At 40.6% G+C, this 20,022-nt stretch overlaps 2 protein-coding genes across 3 annotated transcripts in view; both read left to right on the top strand.

The window, feature by feature from the left end:
• ppp1r14aa (protein phosphatase 1, regulatory (inhibitor) subunit 14Aa) overlaps positions 1–3,864 on the top strand; it is a 7,005-nt gene extending 3,141 nt beyond the window's left edge. Inside the window, exon 4 of the mRNA XM_019857781.1 lies at positions 2,781–3,864. Coding sequence (XP_019713340.1) covers positions 2,781–2,954 — 174 coding nt within the window. The 3' untranslated portion in view covers positions 2,955–3,864. The remainder of the gene's footprint in view (positions 1–2,780) is intronic.
• A 699-nt stretch (positions 3,865–4,563) lies between these two features.
• On the top strand, positions 4,564–19,179 carry exoc3l2a (exocyst complex component 3-like 2a). 2 transcript variants are annotated; one of them, XM_019857774.1, is made up of 14 exons: positions 4,564–5,328; positions 5,422–5,432; positions 6,695–7,259; positions 7,763–7,980; positions 9,430–10,189; positions 10,312–10,426; positions 10,501–10,611; positions 10,724–10,824; positions 12,029–12,139; positions 12,243–12,378; positions 13,550–13,672; positions 13,770–13,925; positions 16,438–16,559; positions 18,350–19,179. In XM_019857774.1, exons 3-14 carry the CDS (start codon positions 6,715–6,717, stop codon positions 18,669–18,671), a joined length of 2,820 nt encoding a protein of 939 aa, XP_019713333.1. In that variant the 5' UTR covers positions 4,564–5,328; positions 5,422–5,432; positions 6,695–6,714; the 3' UTR covers positions 18,672–19,179. The 2 variants fall into 2 exon arrangements, with proteins under 2 accessions (XP_019713333.1, XP_019713332.1); XM_019857773.1 differs by having other exon boundaries at positions 5,422–5,478.
• The last annotated feature ends 843 nt before the right edge of the window (positions 19,180–20,022 follow it).

The following is a 20,022-nucleotide window of genomic DNA, read 5'->3' as shown; positions in this document are numbered from 1 at the left end:
TATATATATATATATACACACACACACACACACACACACACACACACACACACACACACACACATTTATTTATTTATTTTTTCCGGAATTTTCAGAAAAGTCCACTTTCATCTCTGTTTCATGCTGGCTGAGTATTTTTTTTTTTGTTCTATCTTTTGAAATCAATTTATTTTATCATTGGATATTTCAAGTGTTGTTTAGATACCTTGTTTTTGATTACCACTGATCATTATTTCCATTCTTCCTTTCATACTTTATGAACAAAAATAGTTTTTATATGATTACATTAAGTTTACACACATGGGTCAAAAGTGACGCATTCATCCAAGTGTGACTAAATGACTTAAAACTGTAATAATTTGCTTCAAGTCATTACTTTAGCAGTGAAGGAGGCCAAACACGTGTCTTTAATATTTGCAATGTTTTTATTCGTCATTTTGTTACACAGCTTTGACAACAAAGCACACAGCTATTGAGTTGAGCTAAATCAGTAGTTTTACAACTGTAAACTGGTTGCATAGCATTGTATTCGATTCTGCCCTCAAAGAAATCAAATTTTAAAAAGTCAATTTTACGTTGTGCTAAAACTTACTTTCTCTATTGTCCTGTATATTCACCTATCTGTCTGATTCCACTGCATAATTGTTGTGTGACATTCTCTCCTAAATTTCTTTGAACCTCCTGTCTTGGCTGTCTCCCTGTCAAGACAGTTCCTTCTATTCCATAAGGTAACCTTGCGTCACACATCCAGAAGATTTTCATCCCATATTTTGCAGGTTTGCTGGGCATGCACCTGGTCCTGCAATGAGGGTCAAACCGACAAAAGCCATGCATTCTTTGTCAGTGTTTCGGTTCTTTGTCCCTCTAAGTTGGTGCATTTTGGAACCTCCTCAATGATGTTGTCACTCATGAAGATCCAGGCATCTTTTGGTGAAACAGCTGATGTTCCAAGAGGAGGTCCAGACAACTCCTCAGGATGTTTGTGGCTTCTTGTTCTGCCTTGAGTGGAGGGATTCTCATTCCAGTAAGATCCATTTTTACTCAGTCTATTGGACTGAGTCTGAGTTTCCTCTCCAGAAGATTGATTAGAGGAATCTTCTGTGTCATGAGAGGAGTCTTCTTCATGCAGGAAAGCTGGATTTCCAGACACACCCACAATTCCGGCTTGACTCTGTTGCAAATATTCTGGGTTCATCATCATCAGAAATTTCAGACTCTGAATCAGAAAAAAAATGGTCTCCTCATCTTCCTCATCTAGTTCTTGCTGCAGCATTGCTACAACCTCTTCACCAGTAAATCTGCAAACAGCAATACTCTAGATAAAGAAAAACAAAAGCATTACAATGTTTTCTGATCCACATCAATATGCATACACATACATACTGATTTATTTTGGTGACTTCACATCAATATGCACACACATACATACAGATTTATTTTGGTGATTTAGCTAACCCCCAATGAAAAAAAATATGCCAGCATCCCCCACCACTACTAGCAAACACCACTATAGCGAGAGAGCTAGCTAATCATAATTACCTGTAACTTTCTAACAAAGAATCTACTCACTCAAAGTAGACTAAACTGAATCAAATATTATGTGCCATTCACGAATGTCATCAAATATCTTTTGAGGCAACGTTAGAGTAATTGAAAAACAATACTTACATGAATTAGAGATGGGTAAAGAGGCTTGTGCAGAGCTGTGAAATGTCTTTTCTCTCCAAAGGCAATAGCTAGTAAATCAATGTGGGTCTTTCTGGCCCATGTGTGTCAACTTGAGGTAGAAATACAAAAGCTGTGCTTGTTCATACCATAAGAAAGGAAAAGTGGAAATAATGATCGGTGGTAATCAAAAACAAAACTTTTGCTGCATATTTGGAAGAGTAAATTATAGTTATATCATAAAAAAACTCAGCAATGCATGAAATAACATAGAAAATGAATATGGGTCATTTTAGACCCATGTTGTGCATTAGAAGGGTAGTGATATAAAAATGTTATTTATTCAAAAAGTAAGAAAGAAAAAAATAAAACAATTGTGTCTTATAGTCAATGCCAATTAATTGCACTATTTTCACATCATAGGAAATATGGCTAAGATGACATTATCATACTGCCCAGGGTAATAGTTTTATTAATTAAAATGCACACCTATCCACAACATTTCTCAACACATTCTTAATACATGCGGGAACAACAACAAAAAAGCAGTGTTTGGTGTCATTGTTCCTTTTAGATAGGGTTTGAATGAATGCCATTAATGGCAGTGTAGCTCTGATTGGTTGTCAGCTAGTTAATGTTATGAATAGACTGTAAGCAAAGCAACTGCAAATAAAATGGGATTTCCTATTAAATTAAGGCTTAGGAAATGTTGCTTTTTACTTCGACTTGATTCTACTTGTAGTATGAGTGTGTTGAGCAAAGTTCTGGATACTTTTTTGTGTTTTATTTCATGAAATCCTGACTGTGGATAGCATGATAAACAATGACTTCTCAATTACAGAAATAGCTGCAAGCTTGCTAGGTCTTTGCATATTTGTGTGGGTGTGGGCTGGTGTGAGACAGAAATAGCAGGGGTGATTTTTAGTGCCAGTACACCCCTAGTTGTCTTGAACAAAAAGTTAATGGTCACGGTTAAACATATTTTTACCCAAAAAAATAACAGCACTTGACTGCAAAATGTAGATTGGAAAGTGGTCCCAAGGGTCACCACCCTACAGGAAATAACAGGAAATCCTGGCACATTCTGTGACATGATGTGCTGTTTTCTTCCTAAGGCCTTCATCAAAGAGTTAGTGGAGAAGCTGGATGGAGTTCATAAGGAGGAAGAGCTGCAGAGTGAAGGCATCGAGCATCCAGTCATCGGTCACAGCCACCATCGCCACGAACCTTATCACTTCAATGACCCGCGCCATTTCCACCACACCCAAGGCCAGAACCAGACCCTTTGATGAAGCCCCACCTCCATTATTCACACAAGCACCCCATTAAACTGTCAACAAAGCATAACATTCATGTATTTACTCTAATTCTACATATAGTTTGTCAAATCCATGCCAATTGATATGTAAAACGTTTGCTGTTTGACAGTGTTGTGTCGTTCTGTCAACTGTGCGGATGTGGCACAGCGAGATAGGAAGGAAGTGGCTGTTCCTTAAATATCAAACTTATTCCAGTCAATGTTTTGTGATAGGAAAATATTGTATCCTTTACAGGAGGTTTTGTCCGGTATATTAATGGATTTCAACTGACTTTTGACTAATAATGTAAAATAATACTCGGAAAACTTTTGGGAGGAGTGGAACATAATTTACTCGGTTTTACAAAAATAAATATGGTACATTACGTGTCCCCCACAGAGGTCATACCCAAAAGAGAAGCACAGGCTAAAAGCCTATCCACTGAAAAAAAAAATCTTATGGCACATATTATTACCATCATTTATAAACGATTATCAATGTGAAAGTGTAGTCATAAAAATTATGCATGTGTTTAAATATGGCGTCACTCAGCATCATAGATTCATGATGTAATGGTCGATATTAAGCCTTTCAGGTACAGCGGTTACTGCAGTGGACATCTTATCATGTTATCGGGTTCCAGGGTGCATGAAAGTGTTAAAGTGTATTAAATTGGATCATTGCAGTATTTTATTCATTGACGACAGTATACGATTTTCCTCCAAAGTATTATTGGCATGTGATGCTATCCCACATTATCAGTTATCATGTTAAATGAACCCCTGATTCATTGTTCACATGGTGAAACTTTTGAAATGACGTCACCGATATTCATTGCTTCTGTTTTTGAGCTTCTGCTTCTACACCGAGTCGCTAAATAAAGGTAACCCGCCGCACTGTTTTTGTGTCCCATGAAACTTTCATCATGATCACATCGAGAGCCGCGTCGCAACTCAGCGGAGGCATATTTTAGATCGTAAACTCGAGCTGCAGTGGTGCCATCTCGAGTTTGCCTCGTGTTGGTTCGTGTTGTGCAAATATCCACACGTGATGAAAGAAGCATCTTGACTTGCAGCTTCCTTTCTTTGTCTATGAGTAGGCCTGATATATATAATTTTTGCTGATTTGGAATGATATGCAGGACGAACATAGTACTTCAATAATTATGAGTGAGTTAATTTTTGTGAAAACATTTGACAAAATGAGCTCTGTTGTTGAGTTTGGATAATGGATTTTTCGTACATGTACTGAAAAACGCATCATAACAAATTTAATATATTATGAGCACGTATTTTGTCCATATGTAAAATAGCATTGTTTTTTTGGTCATACATCTGACTAGGAAGTGCGTAGTCCTACGTGGGGCCCCCAATGGGTCCTCGGTTTACGACAGTTTCTCGGTTACGAATGATGTGCAATAAACTAGTTTGTGTCATAAGTTCAGTGCTTTTCCTGCCAATATTTACTGTAATTACTGTATATCTTTATTAGTGTGCTGCCGACGACGACTTTCGTCCACATTCGGGTTACGTCGCCACGAGGCAACCGAATAACGCCGTAAATCGAGGAGCCCCGGTGTGGGGCACGAAAATCAATTACCATATTGTCCACTAGGTGGCAGAAACGAGCAACAAGAGTTCAGTACAGCGTCAGAATGCTTTTCCACGTGGGCTGTACAAACATTTGGACTTCTTTCATTGCTTCGTTTTCATTAAAGCGTTGCACATCACAACTCACCTACGTGCACGAGCACAAACACACCTTCAGCAGTTTCCTTTATGTGATATTATGAGCCTTGCTATGGCAGCCAAGCCCTTAGTTATGTTCTAAAGAATTTGGCAACGACTCAAGGTTTTATCCTCCTTTTCGTTCAGTTCTAAATTCTTCCACTGAGGAAGCGTACGCTGCTGATGATGCATGAATAGAGTTTGCAATCAAGGCCACGAATTCTCCCCACTCAATGTAATAAGTGAGACGGGGTTAATGCACTCTAACAAAGTGTGCACGCATGATAACATCATAATACACCACAGGGGATGCTCTGGCCAGTCTTCCTGCACTAGGCACTCAATGTAATTAAACTAGAAGGTTCCCTTGGGTGCATGCAGGGTGGGGTACGGGAGTGGGGGTCGAAGGTTTGCTGGTGTAGGAGGGCTAGAAGCGACAGGACAGGCCTTTCCTCAGGAAAACATATCACCTTCCACCACAATAGAGCTCACCAGGAAACCATGGGCAGCCACATTGCTCTCTTGAGTCAATGAATACTTTCAGACACACTCTCACACTCATCAGTCACACACGCACACAAAAGCCTGCACACTCCAGGATGACACGCTACTGAAAGACTGTGAGAATAGCTTCTCAGGTAAGACGGTTTGCGTTTCAGTCAACTCCATCACTAGAAGGCAGCCAGTGTGGTTTGTTTGTGTTTTCTGATGCATTGTTTTCTTTCTTACAGGTGTGAAACAGGTAACGTCTTTAATAGATGGTGTCTACTCGTCAGACACTTCACCAGGTACATCCACACCACCTAATAAGATCCGATATAACAACCCCGCATGCCTTGAAATCCTCTTCAAAATATTTCAAGTGAAACTCGGCGGTTATGATCCCCTGCAAACTGCGACTAACAAGTCAATCACAAAACAGCGACATCAACATAATTATTGTTACTGATCATCGAGGATTAAAGCTGATTCTATTTCGCTGTGTAGGTGTATCTAATAATGTGGCTTCTGAAGCAAACCCCGCCATCTATCATCCTCCAATTTGTATTAGTTGAATTGAATCAGAAATTGATTCTATTCTTCCAACAATACTCACGTATGTAAGTGTGCTATGTAGAAAAAAAATGTTTCTTGTCAGTATATTTGAGAAAGTATAGTCACCTTTTAAGGGACAGCGGTTACTACAGTGGAGAGCTGATCGTGTTATCAGGTTACAGGGTGCATGAAAGGGTTAAAAAGAATTGTTTACCCCATGCATAAAAAGTCAGTTGTTCATAATTATGATAATGTCTTCAATTTTTTTGTCCAGATTACGCAGGTAGGCGTTGGGGACGGGGGTGAAGGGTGGGGGGGAACCCAAAAAACGAAGGGTGCAAAAGGTGCAACACATTTAGACTACGCTTATACAGACCTTAATAAATAAATGAATTCTGTAGAATGTTAGCCAAAAATATACGATGATTTTTTTAGACAAAAAGGTTTTGTTTCTGACTTTAACAAAAATTTGTCTACCTCCTGTCATGTCAAAAATGACAAAAACAGGATGTCATAAGGCACAGATGCATCGGCTCCACATTTGAATATTATTAGCATATAAAAGCAAACTGTTCACTTGAAGAAAATGAAGAAAACCGAATCTAAAGCAAATTATGAATCCTGAAAGTGGTTTGATTTACTCATCTCCGTCAGTGTGAAGGAGCTTTCTCTCTTTTCATGGTGAGATGATTGTTTCTCCGGGAGGATGTATCGTTGCAATCTTGTAACACCAGCAATGTATTATAAAGGTAATAAACGGCATATGAAAACTTATCATTCAACTATAAAATGCTTAACTGCACATTAGGTGAGAAAAGTTGGTTTGTCTATTGTTGTATGTGTACAAGATTTTTAAACTTTTGTTGTTAATCTCGTATCTTGTGTACGATAAAGAATGTATGCGGGCTGCATAGTTGCAGCGATATACTCAAGTTTTTTTTTTTTTTCCCTCCTGTTCTTGTTCAACAGGTCTAATCGCAAGTGCAACCATGCCCATTCTAAAGAAGCTCCCAGGTAGGTCAAAGAGCTGCCATGAATTCCCCAGAGTGAATGGTGAACTTATTCTCTCGAGGCTTGAATTGGACCTCAAGGACTTGAATGATCTTAATGATCTGAAGGAGTTGCACAACCTGAAAGAGCTGAAAAAGAACCTAAACCCATTTGAGGATGTTGACCTGGATGAGGATGAGAGGAACGACGGTGACACGGGCCTCATCATGGGGGACGTCAGGGGTAACCTACAGCTCAGGTCCTCTCGTGATGGAGAAGAGGAAGAAAATGAACTCAACGCCGAGAGACACGGGGCGGGAAATCCCAAAGGAAAGCCGCTAAGGGGCACCCTGGAGCGGATTTGTGGTGTGTCACCACTGAAAACCCTTGGAAAATTGGGCAAGGGGCTCCGCAAATCTGGACGAAGCGTGTGGGGGCACAACTCACCACACTATAGCCCCGGAGACTCATACACACTCCCAACAGAGAGAGAAAAAAGGAAAGGACTACGCAGAAGCTCAGAGGGAATTATGACTCTATTCCGGTGAGGATGGGTGAAACATCATTATTTGCGACTAAAATCCTATACATATATTTACAATTATTTTATATATATATATATATATATATATATATATATATGTATACATTTACGAGGTGTTATGTATCTAGAATTAAGGAATCAAGGCATGATTAAGAATAACATAAATAAATAAAAGAGCATGACAACTTTTCCTTCGGTCAAGTTGGAAAAAAAAAGTGTTGGGAAATTTTAATTGACAGTAATTAATATTGTGTGCTTATGTCCCTTGTTATGTAATTACCTGCTGACGTGCTTTCAGTGGCATGTTGCATGCTGACTGTGACTATTTTACAGTTTTACACTTTAAATAGGAGTCACTTAAAAAACAAACGAAAAAAAAAACAGCCATTTATTCCAGGAACAATATTTAGCACCAAGCCTTTCATGTGGTCATGTATAAAGCCTCTTCATCCCCTCACCCCATTTATATTGTTATGTTGTTTTATGCCGCGGATTCTGTGCAGCATTACTGGCCGTTGTAAAGAGGAGCGCAGAGAAAGCCTGCCCTGTGGGGACCTGAGTGCAGACAACGAGGCGGAGGCTTCTAGGCGGTCCTCCTTCCTCAGGATGGTCAGCCTTGGCAAGCTGAAGAGGGAATCCATGTCCGACAAGGCCTCAGAGGAGACTGAGGATGAATCAGAGGAAGAGGAGCCAGTGGTCAAAACCAGAGAGCCCCTTTCAGGTAGTGAACGAGGAAGCAATGAGTTAGAGATCATCGTAAGTGATACGGTGAAACTACAATGAATATCTCTTGTTTTGGGAATCCTTATTCTTTCTGCCCACATCAAGTGCAAAAGTTCTTTTAATCCCTTATTGAACACTCAGTTGGAAATTCAAATACAGTGGAACCTTACTTAAACAGACTGATTGGGGAAAGGGGTTGTCTCTCTTGTCTGTTATGAATACTTCTTTCGTGACCGAAAAATACCCAATACAGGAAAACAATTTTTGTTTTGTACTTTATTCCATTCCGTTTTTTTTTCCGATCCGCTTTATCCTCACAAGAGTCACATGGGGTGTCTTCGGGCAGGAGGCGGGGGACAGCTTGAATCGGTTGGCGGCCAATCGCAGGGCACACAGAGACAAACAACCATCCGCACATACACTCACATCTAGGGAGAATTTGGAGTGTTCCATTAACCTGTCATGCATGTTTTTGGAATGTGGGAGGAAACTGGAGTACCTGGAGAAAACCCACGCAGGCCCAGGGAGAACATGCAAACTCCACACAGGAAGGCCAGAGCAGGGATCGAACCCACAATCTTTGCACCTTGCGGTCGATGCACTAACCACTGGACCACTGGGCTACCGTTTTGTACTTTATTTGAAGACTAAAAATGCCCACTATGGCACAAAATTATTAAATATTAAAAAAAAAAAAAAACTTTAAAAGTTACCTTGTTGGTGATTGGGTGGAAATGATGTACATCGTTCATGAGCCACAATGTTAGCACTTGCTTTTTTCACTTCCCTTATAATTAGATGCGATAGGCTTTCATAAACCCCCCCCCCAAAAAAAAAAACAATTGTGCACTGCGCCAGCAGCTGCATATTAAAGAGTAAAAACAGCCATATGTATGAATAGGTAGATACAACATGGCACTTTGAGCTGCAGGCTAATGCCCATGCTTTCCATTTGGAACATTGCCACTGCCAACATGGCAACCAAATTGACGCATGTTTTAGCCTGCTCGAGTCTACCATTGGTCTAATTATCTATGATAGGAGCAGTACAGCCTAGTAACATGTGGCCAGTCTTTGTTAATGACATCAAAGCGTAATTTTAATGGTGCTGTGGCAAATTGCGGCTAATTGTGGAAATAACAGACTGAAAAAGCTATTTTAGAAGTGGCGTTTTGAGTAGGCTGTACGCAAATGCCCTTGAATTTGGGGACCATTGGTTTCTGGGTTCATTAAATTGAGGGGCCAATGTATCGAAAAAGTGTTGGGGAAAATCAGAAAGTCCTACTGCCTCCTTTTAATTTGTGTTTAAGTGACAAAATATGGTTAGGGTTAGTCTGCGTCTCAAGGAAGACGGGCTACATGATGGAAACACGTGTCCTCTCATATGTTCAGATGTTTTTTTTCCAAATCACTGGAATGAATTTGGTCTATGCTTTATTTTCAACAGTACTGGAGATTCTACAGTTAGTCAATCATCGAGACCTGCTCCTTGCCGACACACATATTCAGGAACTAGAACGAGAGTGTGAGCTGTTGTCTCTCCTGCCAACTCCAACTGGTCCCCTCCTCAGTCATCCTTTTAGTCCCTGCAGTCCTCTTGGCATGATTCCCCAATCATGTTCATCTTTGGATGAGTCACTCAGTTCCAACGCAACTCTGGATTCAAGTCGCCGGAAAGAGAAGGATGTAGAGCTCCTCTATGAGGCTTTGATGAAGGAGATGTGGGATGTCGTGAGAGAATCTCTCCGGCAACCCAGCGCTGGGCCCAATCTTGGGCTTGTGGTACTGGTTATTCAACAGGAAGAGCATGCAGATGTAACCTGGGCTCTCAGAGGGGACAGTAAGCCAGAACGAGATCCGGACGTGGCTCCCCAGACCCAACAAAGCCACCGTCCTCGGCGAATGAAGATGAAGTGGAGAGAAGCTGTGGCAGAGGCTGCTGATTGGAGCCTGCCGCACCAGGTGGACACTCAGGCAGGCCAGCTGGCGTCATACCTGGAGCGCCTGAGGAGTCGGATGGTGGATGACGTGGACGCAGCCAAGAGGAACGCCGTGTCCATTTACCCTGAGGAGTTCTCTGCGTTTCAGGTGTATGTGGAAAGTTATCATCAAGCCGTGGCTAAACGTCTAAGAAACCTTACCCGTGGCCCACTGCAGATAACTGATGTCTACTCACTGTTGGACTGGTTCTACAACATCTACAACCGGTAGATTACATTGTATACTATACCAATGCTAGAGTGTACCTCATTAAAACTACTTAAATAACATGAACTTTTATTTTGAATAAGTACTTAAAAAACATGTCCTGCATTTTTATCTTTACAAGTGATGTTCTGGGAACCATTGGCACTGCAACGCCAATCAACTATGCCTCCCTGGAACCTATTCTGCCTCCAGACACGGTGGACCAATTAGAAAAGGAGTGCCTTAATATTGTCAAAGTAAGAAAAGAGTTTCCTTTTGACTGCCTCTTTGAAAAAGGAATAATAGATTCAACTTGCTATTTGAAATCTAGGAGAAGGTGACAAAAGAGTTAATTCAGGTTCTGGATGACGAAGAGAGACGATGGGCCCATACTCTACACATAGAGGAATATCAATCCCACCTAGCACGCTCGGTCATTCAGGTAATTATTATGATTATTTTGGCTATTTAAAAAGATGATACAACTATCTCAACACATCTATACATCTGATTTTGTATTTGTATTTTTTGTTCATTGTATTTCACAATTCTAGAGGCTGAAAGTAGATCTAGACAAATCTACATCTGTAAACCAGTTCCTAGGGGCAAGAGTGGCTCGCTTTAGTCTCATCGGCTTGGCTGACTTTCTTTATAGGTAAGTTGAAAAACAACACCAAGGTCGGTAGTGACCATGCCGAGTTTATAGCTACTGTCGGAAAAAAGATCACTTTTATTTCTGATTTATGCATAATTTACGTACATCCTGAGTTCAGGAATGAAAGAGTGTGCTACTATTGTAAAGCTAAAATAACAGTTTACATGTGGATCTGAATTAGAAAATGTGTCTTTTTTGGTAACTTAGATATGAGTCAAAACTTGCCACCATATAAGTTGCTAATATTTCATTGAATTTTAACTTCACCCAGTCAGTCAGTGAAGAAATATAGTCTTCACCATGAAATAGATATACGTATATTTTTCATGCGTAAAAATATAATTATAATGACCATAACAAGTTAACCAAGATTATAGCATGCCCGCCTCTCAGTTCTGAGGTTTATCTCCGGCCTTTATGAGTGGAGTTTTTACCCGGTAATTCGGCTTCCTCCCATGTTCCAAAAACAATATCAAAGTAAAAAAACAAAACAAAACAAAACAAAACAGTAACACAATTTGTGGATTATTTCAGTGTGTGCCGTCAAATACCCAGAATCGATAATCTCACAACCCGACAGCAATTTTAGCAAAATACCATCCATCCATCCATCCATCCATTTTCCGATCCACTTTATCCTCTCGAGGGTTGTGGGGCATGCTGGAGCCAATCCTCGCTGTCTTTGGGCAGTAAGCGGGGTACACCCTGAACTGGTTTCCCTGTTAGTCGCAGGGCACACACAGACGAACAACTATTGACACTCACAATCACACCTAGGGACAATTTTAAGTGTTTCATTAACATGCCGCGGACGTTTTTGGAATGTGGGAGGAAACCGGAGCACCCCGAGAAAGCTCATGCATGTAAACTCCACACAAGAAGGCCAGAGCCTGAATCAAACCATGCACCTCTGCATTGTGAGGCGGACATGCTAACCAGTCGACCAATGTGCCGCAAAATACCAGTCTGTACTAAAACTAGAAGACATCCGAGAACCATCAAAGTCACACCATTTGGGGTTAACCCCTATCTAATTTATTACTATTGAACCAAACAGAAATCGACAAGCATCACTGAAAAGACTGAGTCTGACATTCGAGTTTCCACATCTGCTGGATCTGCTCTTGTCCTTTATACAAAATTGCTACTGCTCAACATGGCTATTTCTTGGAGCGAGATTCTCAAAGAAAATGTTGTGTACAAGTTTTCAGAGAAAAGTAGAGATGTTTCATGAGACCCAGGCAGAGTTTGGTGATCGAGGTGATGGATATGTTTCCAGGACCATTGCTCTAGTCAACTGCTGCCCTCCTCTCAGGTGAAACACACATTTATTCAATCTATACTTTTATTTTTTGTTGAAGATGGGTTTCAGTAATTGGTTTTAATATGTATGTTGATGTCATGGCTGGACACTGTAGATCCTTCGTGGAGCGCTGCAGGCAGTGTGACCCACAGGCCAGCGAGGACTCAGCAAAGAGAGCCAACTCCTCCCTGGATAGGATCATCAACCAGTCTGTGAGGGTGCTGGCTGATCGGCTGTTTGAGCACATCAGGGTGAGCAGATGTTCAGCCAGCTGTTTTGAAATACAGTAAACCACCAATGGCAGACAGCAGCCATGACAAAAGAATTCCAAGACTTGACATGACAAGTAAGATGGGTATGAAAGTTCAAATAAAATAGATGGTAAAAATGTAAATAAAATAAACCATTATCTGCAGGACTACTATGGAGGGAAAATATCCAAGATCTACATGTTAGATGATAATGAAATTGCAGGAAAAAAATGTAAATGTGAGTATGAATGGTTGTTCAGCTTATGGTACATACAACTCAACTCAACTGTATTTATAGAGCAGTCTAAAACAGCCACCGCTGTATACAAAGTGCTGTACATGGAGCAAATATCATATATACAACAATAAACAATAAAACAATACATTAATAACGAAGACAGTAGAAAGCACAAAAACAGTAAAACAAAATCAAGTCTTAGTCATGCTGAGTCAAAAGCCAAAGAATACAAATGAGTTTTGAGATGACTTTTAAAGATGGGCAGCAAGGGGGCTTGCTAATGTTCAATGGGAGGTCATTCCAAAGAGATGGGATCTCAAAAATAACTATAATGTATAGGGAGCCAGTGAAGGGATGCCAGAGTAGGAGTTATGTGCTCCCTCTTACGAGTGAGTACCAGTCAAGAGGCGAGCAGCAGCATTCTGGACCAACTGGAGACGTTTCATGGAGGATTGGCTGACTCCAAAGTAAAGTGCATTACATTAATCCAGACGAAGACATGAATTACTGTTTCAAAATCCTCATGAGAACAGTACATATGTATAGAGAAATGAGGACCAATGAAGATATAAAAAATAAACACAATGGATCAGATCGCTCCTCTTTTAACTAGCTGATCGATTCTTTTTTTTCAGAAGCACTTTAGGCAGACAACAGACTCGATACTCACTCTTAAGCCTTCAAATCGGCTCTGTCATTTTCAACTTTTATTTTCGCTTTCAATGACCACATACTGCATAGCCAGCGAACAATATACAAGTGAAATGAAATAGTAATCTAGCAGCGTAAATGAAAAGAATGGCTGAGAATATTTTTCTCGTCACGTTTGCACTGCAACAGTTTCGTTCATTCGACCAGCAAATGACTAAACACGTTTTCATCAGAAAGCCCCCCCCCCCATTTTAACCGTTTTTGCTCCATTGTTATTTCCAGCCCTTTTTTGACAAAATGATCAAGAGAAAATGGCTGAACAACACAGACACATTTGAGGCCATTGAAGCCAGCGTTAAACAACACTTCAAAAAGTTCAGAAGGATGGATCCTCCACCGTATCAGGTATGTGTTAACAGAAATAATCTGTGTATCTAGTGTTTGGTGAGGTTGAGGTCACGTGAGAAAAAAACATTCTCTTTGGATTTTTCGGATGACACAGACGCTGGTGGGTGAGGTTCACCGTCGGGTCCTGGTAGAATATGTCCGAGCCATCATGCGGGGACGGCTCATTTGCACCTCCTCCAAGATGAGAAAGAGAATGGCTTTCCGCTTACAAGATGAAGCCAAACAACTTAAAGGACTCTTTAAGGATTTGGTGAGTCAGTCCTTCAGACTAAATTCTACATTATCAGGTATTGCAGAGTTAAATGGTATAATTGTCGCAGTCGCCTTACTAACAAAGAGAAAGTCAGGTGGCTCTTAAGTTCTCGACTTGGGTCCAAAGGTTTACCTCATTCTTATTATGATTCAAACTAATTGTAGCAATTTTCTCTCGGTACTCCGGTTTCCTCCAACATTCCAAAAACATGCATGGCAGGTTAATGGAACACTCTAAATTGTCCCAAGGTGTGAGTGTGAGCGCGAATGTTTGTTGGTCTACGTATGCCCTGCGATTGGCTGGCAACTAGTTCAGGGTGTCCCCCATCTACTGCCCGAGGACAACTGGGATAGGCTCCAGAAAATGGATGGATGGATGGATGGACGTTTACTGGAGATAAGAGTCTGAATAAACTTCTCCCGGTTTGCTTGGAACATGCAGACGTTCACTCTGGATATGTTTTTCAACTGGTAGAAGGCTGTTTTAGTGACTGATTTGATATGACTGCTAAAAGATTCAAATCTATCAGCACACCACCTAGTTATAGGAATCTGTGTGGCATCTGAATAAGCGTGATTGTCGACATTATAGTTCAGAAGAATTTGACCCAAGGATAGATATACAGCTTCAGCAGAAAGTGTCCAAGAAATGACCCTTGAGGGACCCCATATGCTATGACCATTTTATTAGATTCAAAGCTTCCAATGGTCACAAAGTAAGTCATTTCTTTCAAGAATGACCTTAATCATTTTAGGACTATTACATTTAGTCCTAATTTCCAACCTGTTCGACCTTACCACATATAATGACATTCCGTATCAAATGCCTATACAGCATCAAAACATGTGGAGGATGCCAGTTCCAATGTGGTCATCTAGGACAGCGGTCCCCAACCTTTTTTGCCCCACAGACCGGTTTAATGTCAGACAATATTTTCAGGGACCAGCCTTTAAGGTGTGGTGGATCAATACAACAAAATAATATGATATGACCTGCATGAAAACATATTAATAAACATATTAACAAACACGAATCGTGACATGAGGAACGTCCTACCTGGGCGCAATACTCTCACGTCGCTATGGTACCATTTAAACGTGCCTTCAAAATAAGATACACCGCAAATAAAAGTACCTAAAAATACGACTCACTATCGCTGCATATTATGCAGAGTGGGCTTGGTGCGTGGGAATCTCCCGTTGAGATAAATCCGTATTTTAAGTAGGACTCCTGACACTGTCTATTACATGTAGCCTTCCTTTTCTTGAAAGTCATAGGATCCTCTTCTGTCTCCTGGCTGGGCCTTTTCCCCTTCCCACAGAAACTTTCCAAAGTCGTTTGTTTTTTACTCATTTAGCTAGCTCCCGGGTTTCATTTTAGCAGTAACCTATCACATGACCGAGAAGCGCTGCTTCACCTGCGTCAAGAGTGACATACTGTAGACAGATTTAGGATAGAATCTGTTAATTTTTCAAAATAAAACATCTTTCAGGTTCCGAAATAATTAAAACGGAATTAATGAAAGTTATTTATTCTTTCTGTGCGGCCCGGTACCAAATGACCCACAGACCGGTACCATTCCGCGGCCCAGGGGTTGGGGACCATTGATCTAGGACCATGTATTTTTCAGCTACAGCAGTACCGTATACAGAAAAATAGAATAGAATACAATAGAATATTCTGCCAAGGCGAATGCCAAGGACGGTGGCTGAGAATGGAGCCTGCCCTTCCAACTTCCTAGGTCATGAATAAGCCAGACAGTGTTGATACAGGAGTGAGTTCTGAAAAATGGCTGCCGTCAGTGATATGGAGACGGATGATCCTGGCTTACGTTAGCACTAACCTGAAGGGGGAAGAGGCTGTAAAACAACTATGCCTGACAGCGTGGCATTTGCCCCCTTTCTGTGACCGAGTTCAAACAAGTGTCCGTCACCTCGGTTGACAACAGGAAGCTGCTGCGCTCAGAGGGAACTTCCTGTTCCTGTCAGCTGGATGACTTTGAAGTGAGTCCGGGATGGCCTTGATGGCCTTTGTCGCTGACGAGTAGAATGAAGCGACTATGGAAAATGGGAACTCGGGTGGGGGTGTTTTTTTAGTGATGGTTTAAAAAAGAGATTGTTATTTTTAGCAAATGCCAAACCAAAGAATTCCACCGTCTTTTGAGGAAAACGATGAGCAGAAAAAACAGTTGTAGTTTTGTTATTCACTGAGAAAATCCACAACGCTTTCACCCTCTGGCCTTTGAGAGAGTTGTCACACCATACAAGTTTCTCAGTTCACAATACTGACATTCATTTTGTCTAAGTATGCCATATAAAGGCTAATTTTGCTGTTTATAAGAAAAATCCCGGAGGATGCCTGGCTAGCTAACGCTCTCAAATCTCATTTCGTTGTATGTATAAATGGTGAACCTGAAGCTTGGAATAAGATAAAAAGAATTCAGAAATGTATCAAAGAAAGTAATGAATATATTCCGATGGTAAATAATCCCATCACATGTCTGTTTCAGGAATCAAGTTCATCTTGGTTGGACGGTCTCATCTGCCACCTCGCTGACATTGTTCTCCTGGAAGACACACCCTCCATCCAAATGGAGGTTGCCGTCTTGGTGAAAGAGTTTCCAGATATTCGGTAAGGGTTTTAATATCTAAAATGTGTTAGGATATTTCTGTCAGGATGTGTCTATAATAACAAATTCTCTGCACCGTATCCCCAATGGGCTTATATTATTCATGCTTACTATCGCACATTCAGTTGTTTTTGGCGGCAAGCCAAACAGGGAAATGTATGAGTATGTCTGGGTTTTTTTGTGGGTTTTTTTTTGCCACAATGGATCAAAACAAGGAAAGGAGCATGAATACATATCATACGTTAACTTTGCTATTTTGGGATATGCTATTCTGTTTTGAGAATGAATAAAGCCAAGAGGCCTCAGGATAGGATGGAGCCCAAACTACCAAAGATGTTTGTTCACAGATTAAGACTGAGATGACAGTTGGCAACCTTACCGCCTGTGACGCAGAACTCTCTAAAGAGCAGACAGGAAGCTGCTGCGCAGTACTTCCTGTTCCTGCCACTCTGCAGGAGACAGACTGGTGCCACATAGTGATGGATAGATAGACCTGACAGGCTAACTCACTCTTTTTGTTAACTGCGGTATTCCCTGTTGCTATTTTAGAATTTTTTGCAATATTTCATTTCAGCATTTCAGACAGATATTTGATGAACAATCTTTAGTGGCACTAATATATATATTTTTCCTGAGTTGTAAAAAGATACGTCTTTTTCAGGTGATTGTATGCTATATATTCAAGGGATGACACATTTACGCTCTAAAAACAAATGGGTCCAAAAAAAAAAAAGAAAGAATTATTTATTTAAATAAATACCCCACCCCCCTCAAAAAAAGTATTGGGATTGTTTGAAAAAAAAAGAACACCTTTCCCCAAAATGGTTTTGCTTTGTAAATAAATAATCCCCAAAAATTTGTCATTTTGTGAACCAATTTGTGTTATTTTGATGTTTTAGTGTAGCAATCATTGGTACATTGCATATATTAAAGGGGAAAACACTGCTTGAGGAGATAAAGTACAGTACTGTACATCCTGGATGTACTTTATATGCAAATAGTCATACAAAAACCAAAACCAACACAAGATCAACAACAATCATGACAACCCACGCAATGCGCAGATTGACGCACAAACATTAATCACAGGCCACCAAACATAAAACAGGTCACAATTTACCTTTTTTCTCTTTAAGAAATATAGCCTGCAAAATTATTTGCACATTTTGGTTAAAAATTGATTTTCGAAAGTCACTCATGAGCAGTTACACAGTGGCCTGCGGCCTCATGTCTACCATGTGACCGAATCACAACTGTGATGATGTCCAGTATAATATTGCGCCCTCTGTTATATTGTTTGATTCTGACATATATTTATTTATTTTATTTCATTGGGACAGTGCAAATGAATCAACACAAGAATAAACAGTGTATATGCGCCAGAGTTAGCTTAAATGCTAGTTTTCAGTCGTAGTCACAAGGCTAAAATAGCACAGTGAGACACATCAAACTTTAAAACCACGATGACGGAAATAAGAACCAAATCGGTAAAACATCATTAAACAGACAATCCAAGCAGTTGCAGTAGTCAATTACAAGACAATAGACCAGGACAGACATTGCTAACCACGTTAGCAGTGGCTCGGAAGAGTAATAGCATTTGTCTACAGCACATATTTTGGAACCATTTATAGTTACAATGTGTTTTAAATATCGCGAGTTCCTTCCCCGAAACAGATGACTCATGGATATGATGCAAAGTCGTTCCCGTATTAATGACACAAAACAGGGTCCACGTCCATTAGCAGTCGTCACCTTCCACTCATCACCTCCGTGTCCTTCCTCTCAACAGGCAGAAGCATGTCTCCACCCTGCTGAACATACGAGGCATGATGCGTCAGACGGAGCGTCTCGAGATCCTCAACATAGTCAAAGACTTTCAGTGCAGCTCTGCCTTAATCTGCCGCGACCGTGCCATCTTTTCTGAGATCCCCATTACCTCCGAGGTGCACTGCATTAGCCTGGGATTCCTGCGTCTTGCCATGGCTGTCGCCAACTGGTTCTCGGAGCACCGACCAAGGCAAACCCGCAGGAAAATAGCCAGAAACACAAGACTTCAATCCACCGAGAGTCAGAACATTGAAGACACAAATAAATCCAACAGAGAAGAATAGCTATTGGTGTGAATGTGAGAAGAGCAGTTACAGTCATACTGTGATGGGATGAGACATACCTGTATATGCACCTTGACAAAAAACAAACAAAAAAAACAAAAAAAAACCCAATGTTGACAGCGCCAGCTTTTATACAAGCAGCAGGGTAAAGAAACTTGACTTGAGGTACTGCTCGTTCTGTTCACGCTCACAAAAAACTATTCTGAGTTTTTTTTTTTTTTTTGGTCTAAACAGTCCATGGACAGACACAAAAGAAACAGCAATTCATCTTAAGTTGTTTTGGGGCCCACAACCAGTATGAAATGATAATGCCATCATAAGCAGAGGCAATTCAATATGATGCTTTGTTGTTTATCATTTATTTACCAGGTGATAAAAATATATACTGTACCCATTAATGGTTTATATACTATGGCAAGATAGTGATGTGTTGAACTCTCACTGTGAATGATATGGATCCATTGCTGGAAACCTAATAAAGACCCATTGATTGGGTGGATGGAGTAGATTTGAAGTGGTGTCATTGTATGTATAAATAATAACGGCTTGTGCCTCATCGGCTTACCACGGTTGAATGTCAAGACTGTGTGATTGAACAATTGTCCTATTCCCCCTGCTGCTAAATTTAGCGTGTTGTGGTCCCGATACGCGGGTGTGTCAGTCTACAGCTATTTTAAACCAAACGTACCAAACAGACCAAGTTCATGACGCAAAAGCAACACCGCCAACACACAAACACGCACGCGGCTCGCACAAACACGTGTCTGAGTTGTTTATCTTAAGCATGTGGCAGTTTGGTTCAGCAAGATCTTGAAATATGGGGGCTCCGCCGTGACTACTTCATGACGCTCTCCCTCTGTATAACAAGAAGCGTCACACATGCCCCAAGGCCAACAGCGGGATGTTTTTCGATAAACAAAGACTTCCTGTTGTCCGCTGAGGTGCCAACGGATGCCTTTATTGGAGCCAAGTTTACGTTTTTCACCAGGGGAATTTCCTTCTCGCCCACTTTGAGTCAATGGTGAATGTGCGGCAAGGAGCACAACTTTTACCGCATCTGTCAGAGTTGCTCATGTGCTTTTCATATAGAACAGCAGTGTTTTTTTTTTTTTTTTTTTTTTTGCATGTTCAGTCCTCTCGGAGCACATGGCTGCATTAGAATTTAAGTAAAGTAAGTAAGTAAGTAATACAATAAGAATCAAGAGACATGTTGCTTGTGTCATCCTCTGGAACCATAGATACATTTATTCAGTGTATCTGACTATGAAAAAAAATTGTGTTTTTGTTATTTGGAAACAACCCCCCCCCCAAAAAAAACAAAAAAACAAAACTTATACTTGTACATCTGAAC

The sequence above is a fragment of the Hippocampus comes genome, unplaced genomic scaffold (genome assembly GCF_001891065.2).
Source record: "Hippocampus comes isolate QL1 unplaced genomic scaffold, H_comes_QL1_v1.1 scaffold248, whole genome shotgun sequence".
NCBI classification, from domain to species: domain Eukaryota; kingdom Metazoa; phylum Chordata; class Actinopteri; order Syngnathiformes; family Syngnathidae; genus Hippocampus; species Hippocampus comes.
The sequence above is the reverse complement of the archived record's forward strand: the minus strand, read 5'-3'. Positions and strand labels throughout refer to the sequence as shown.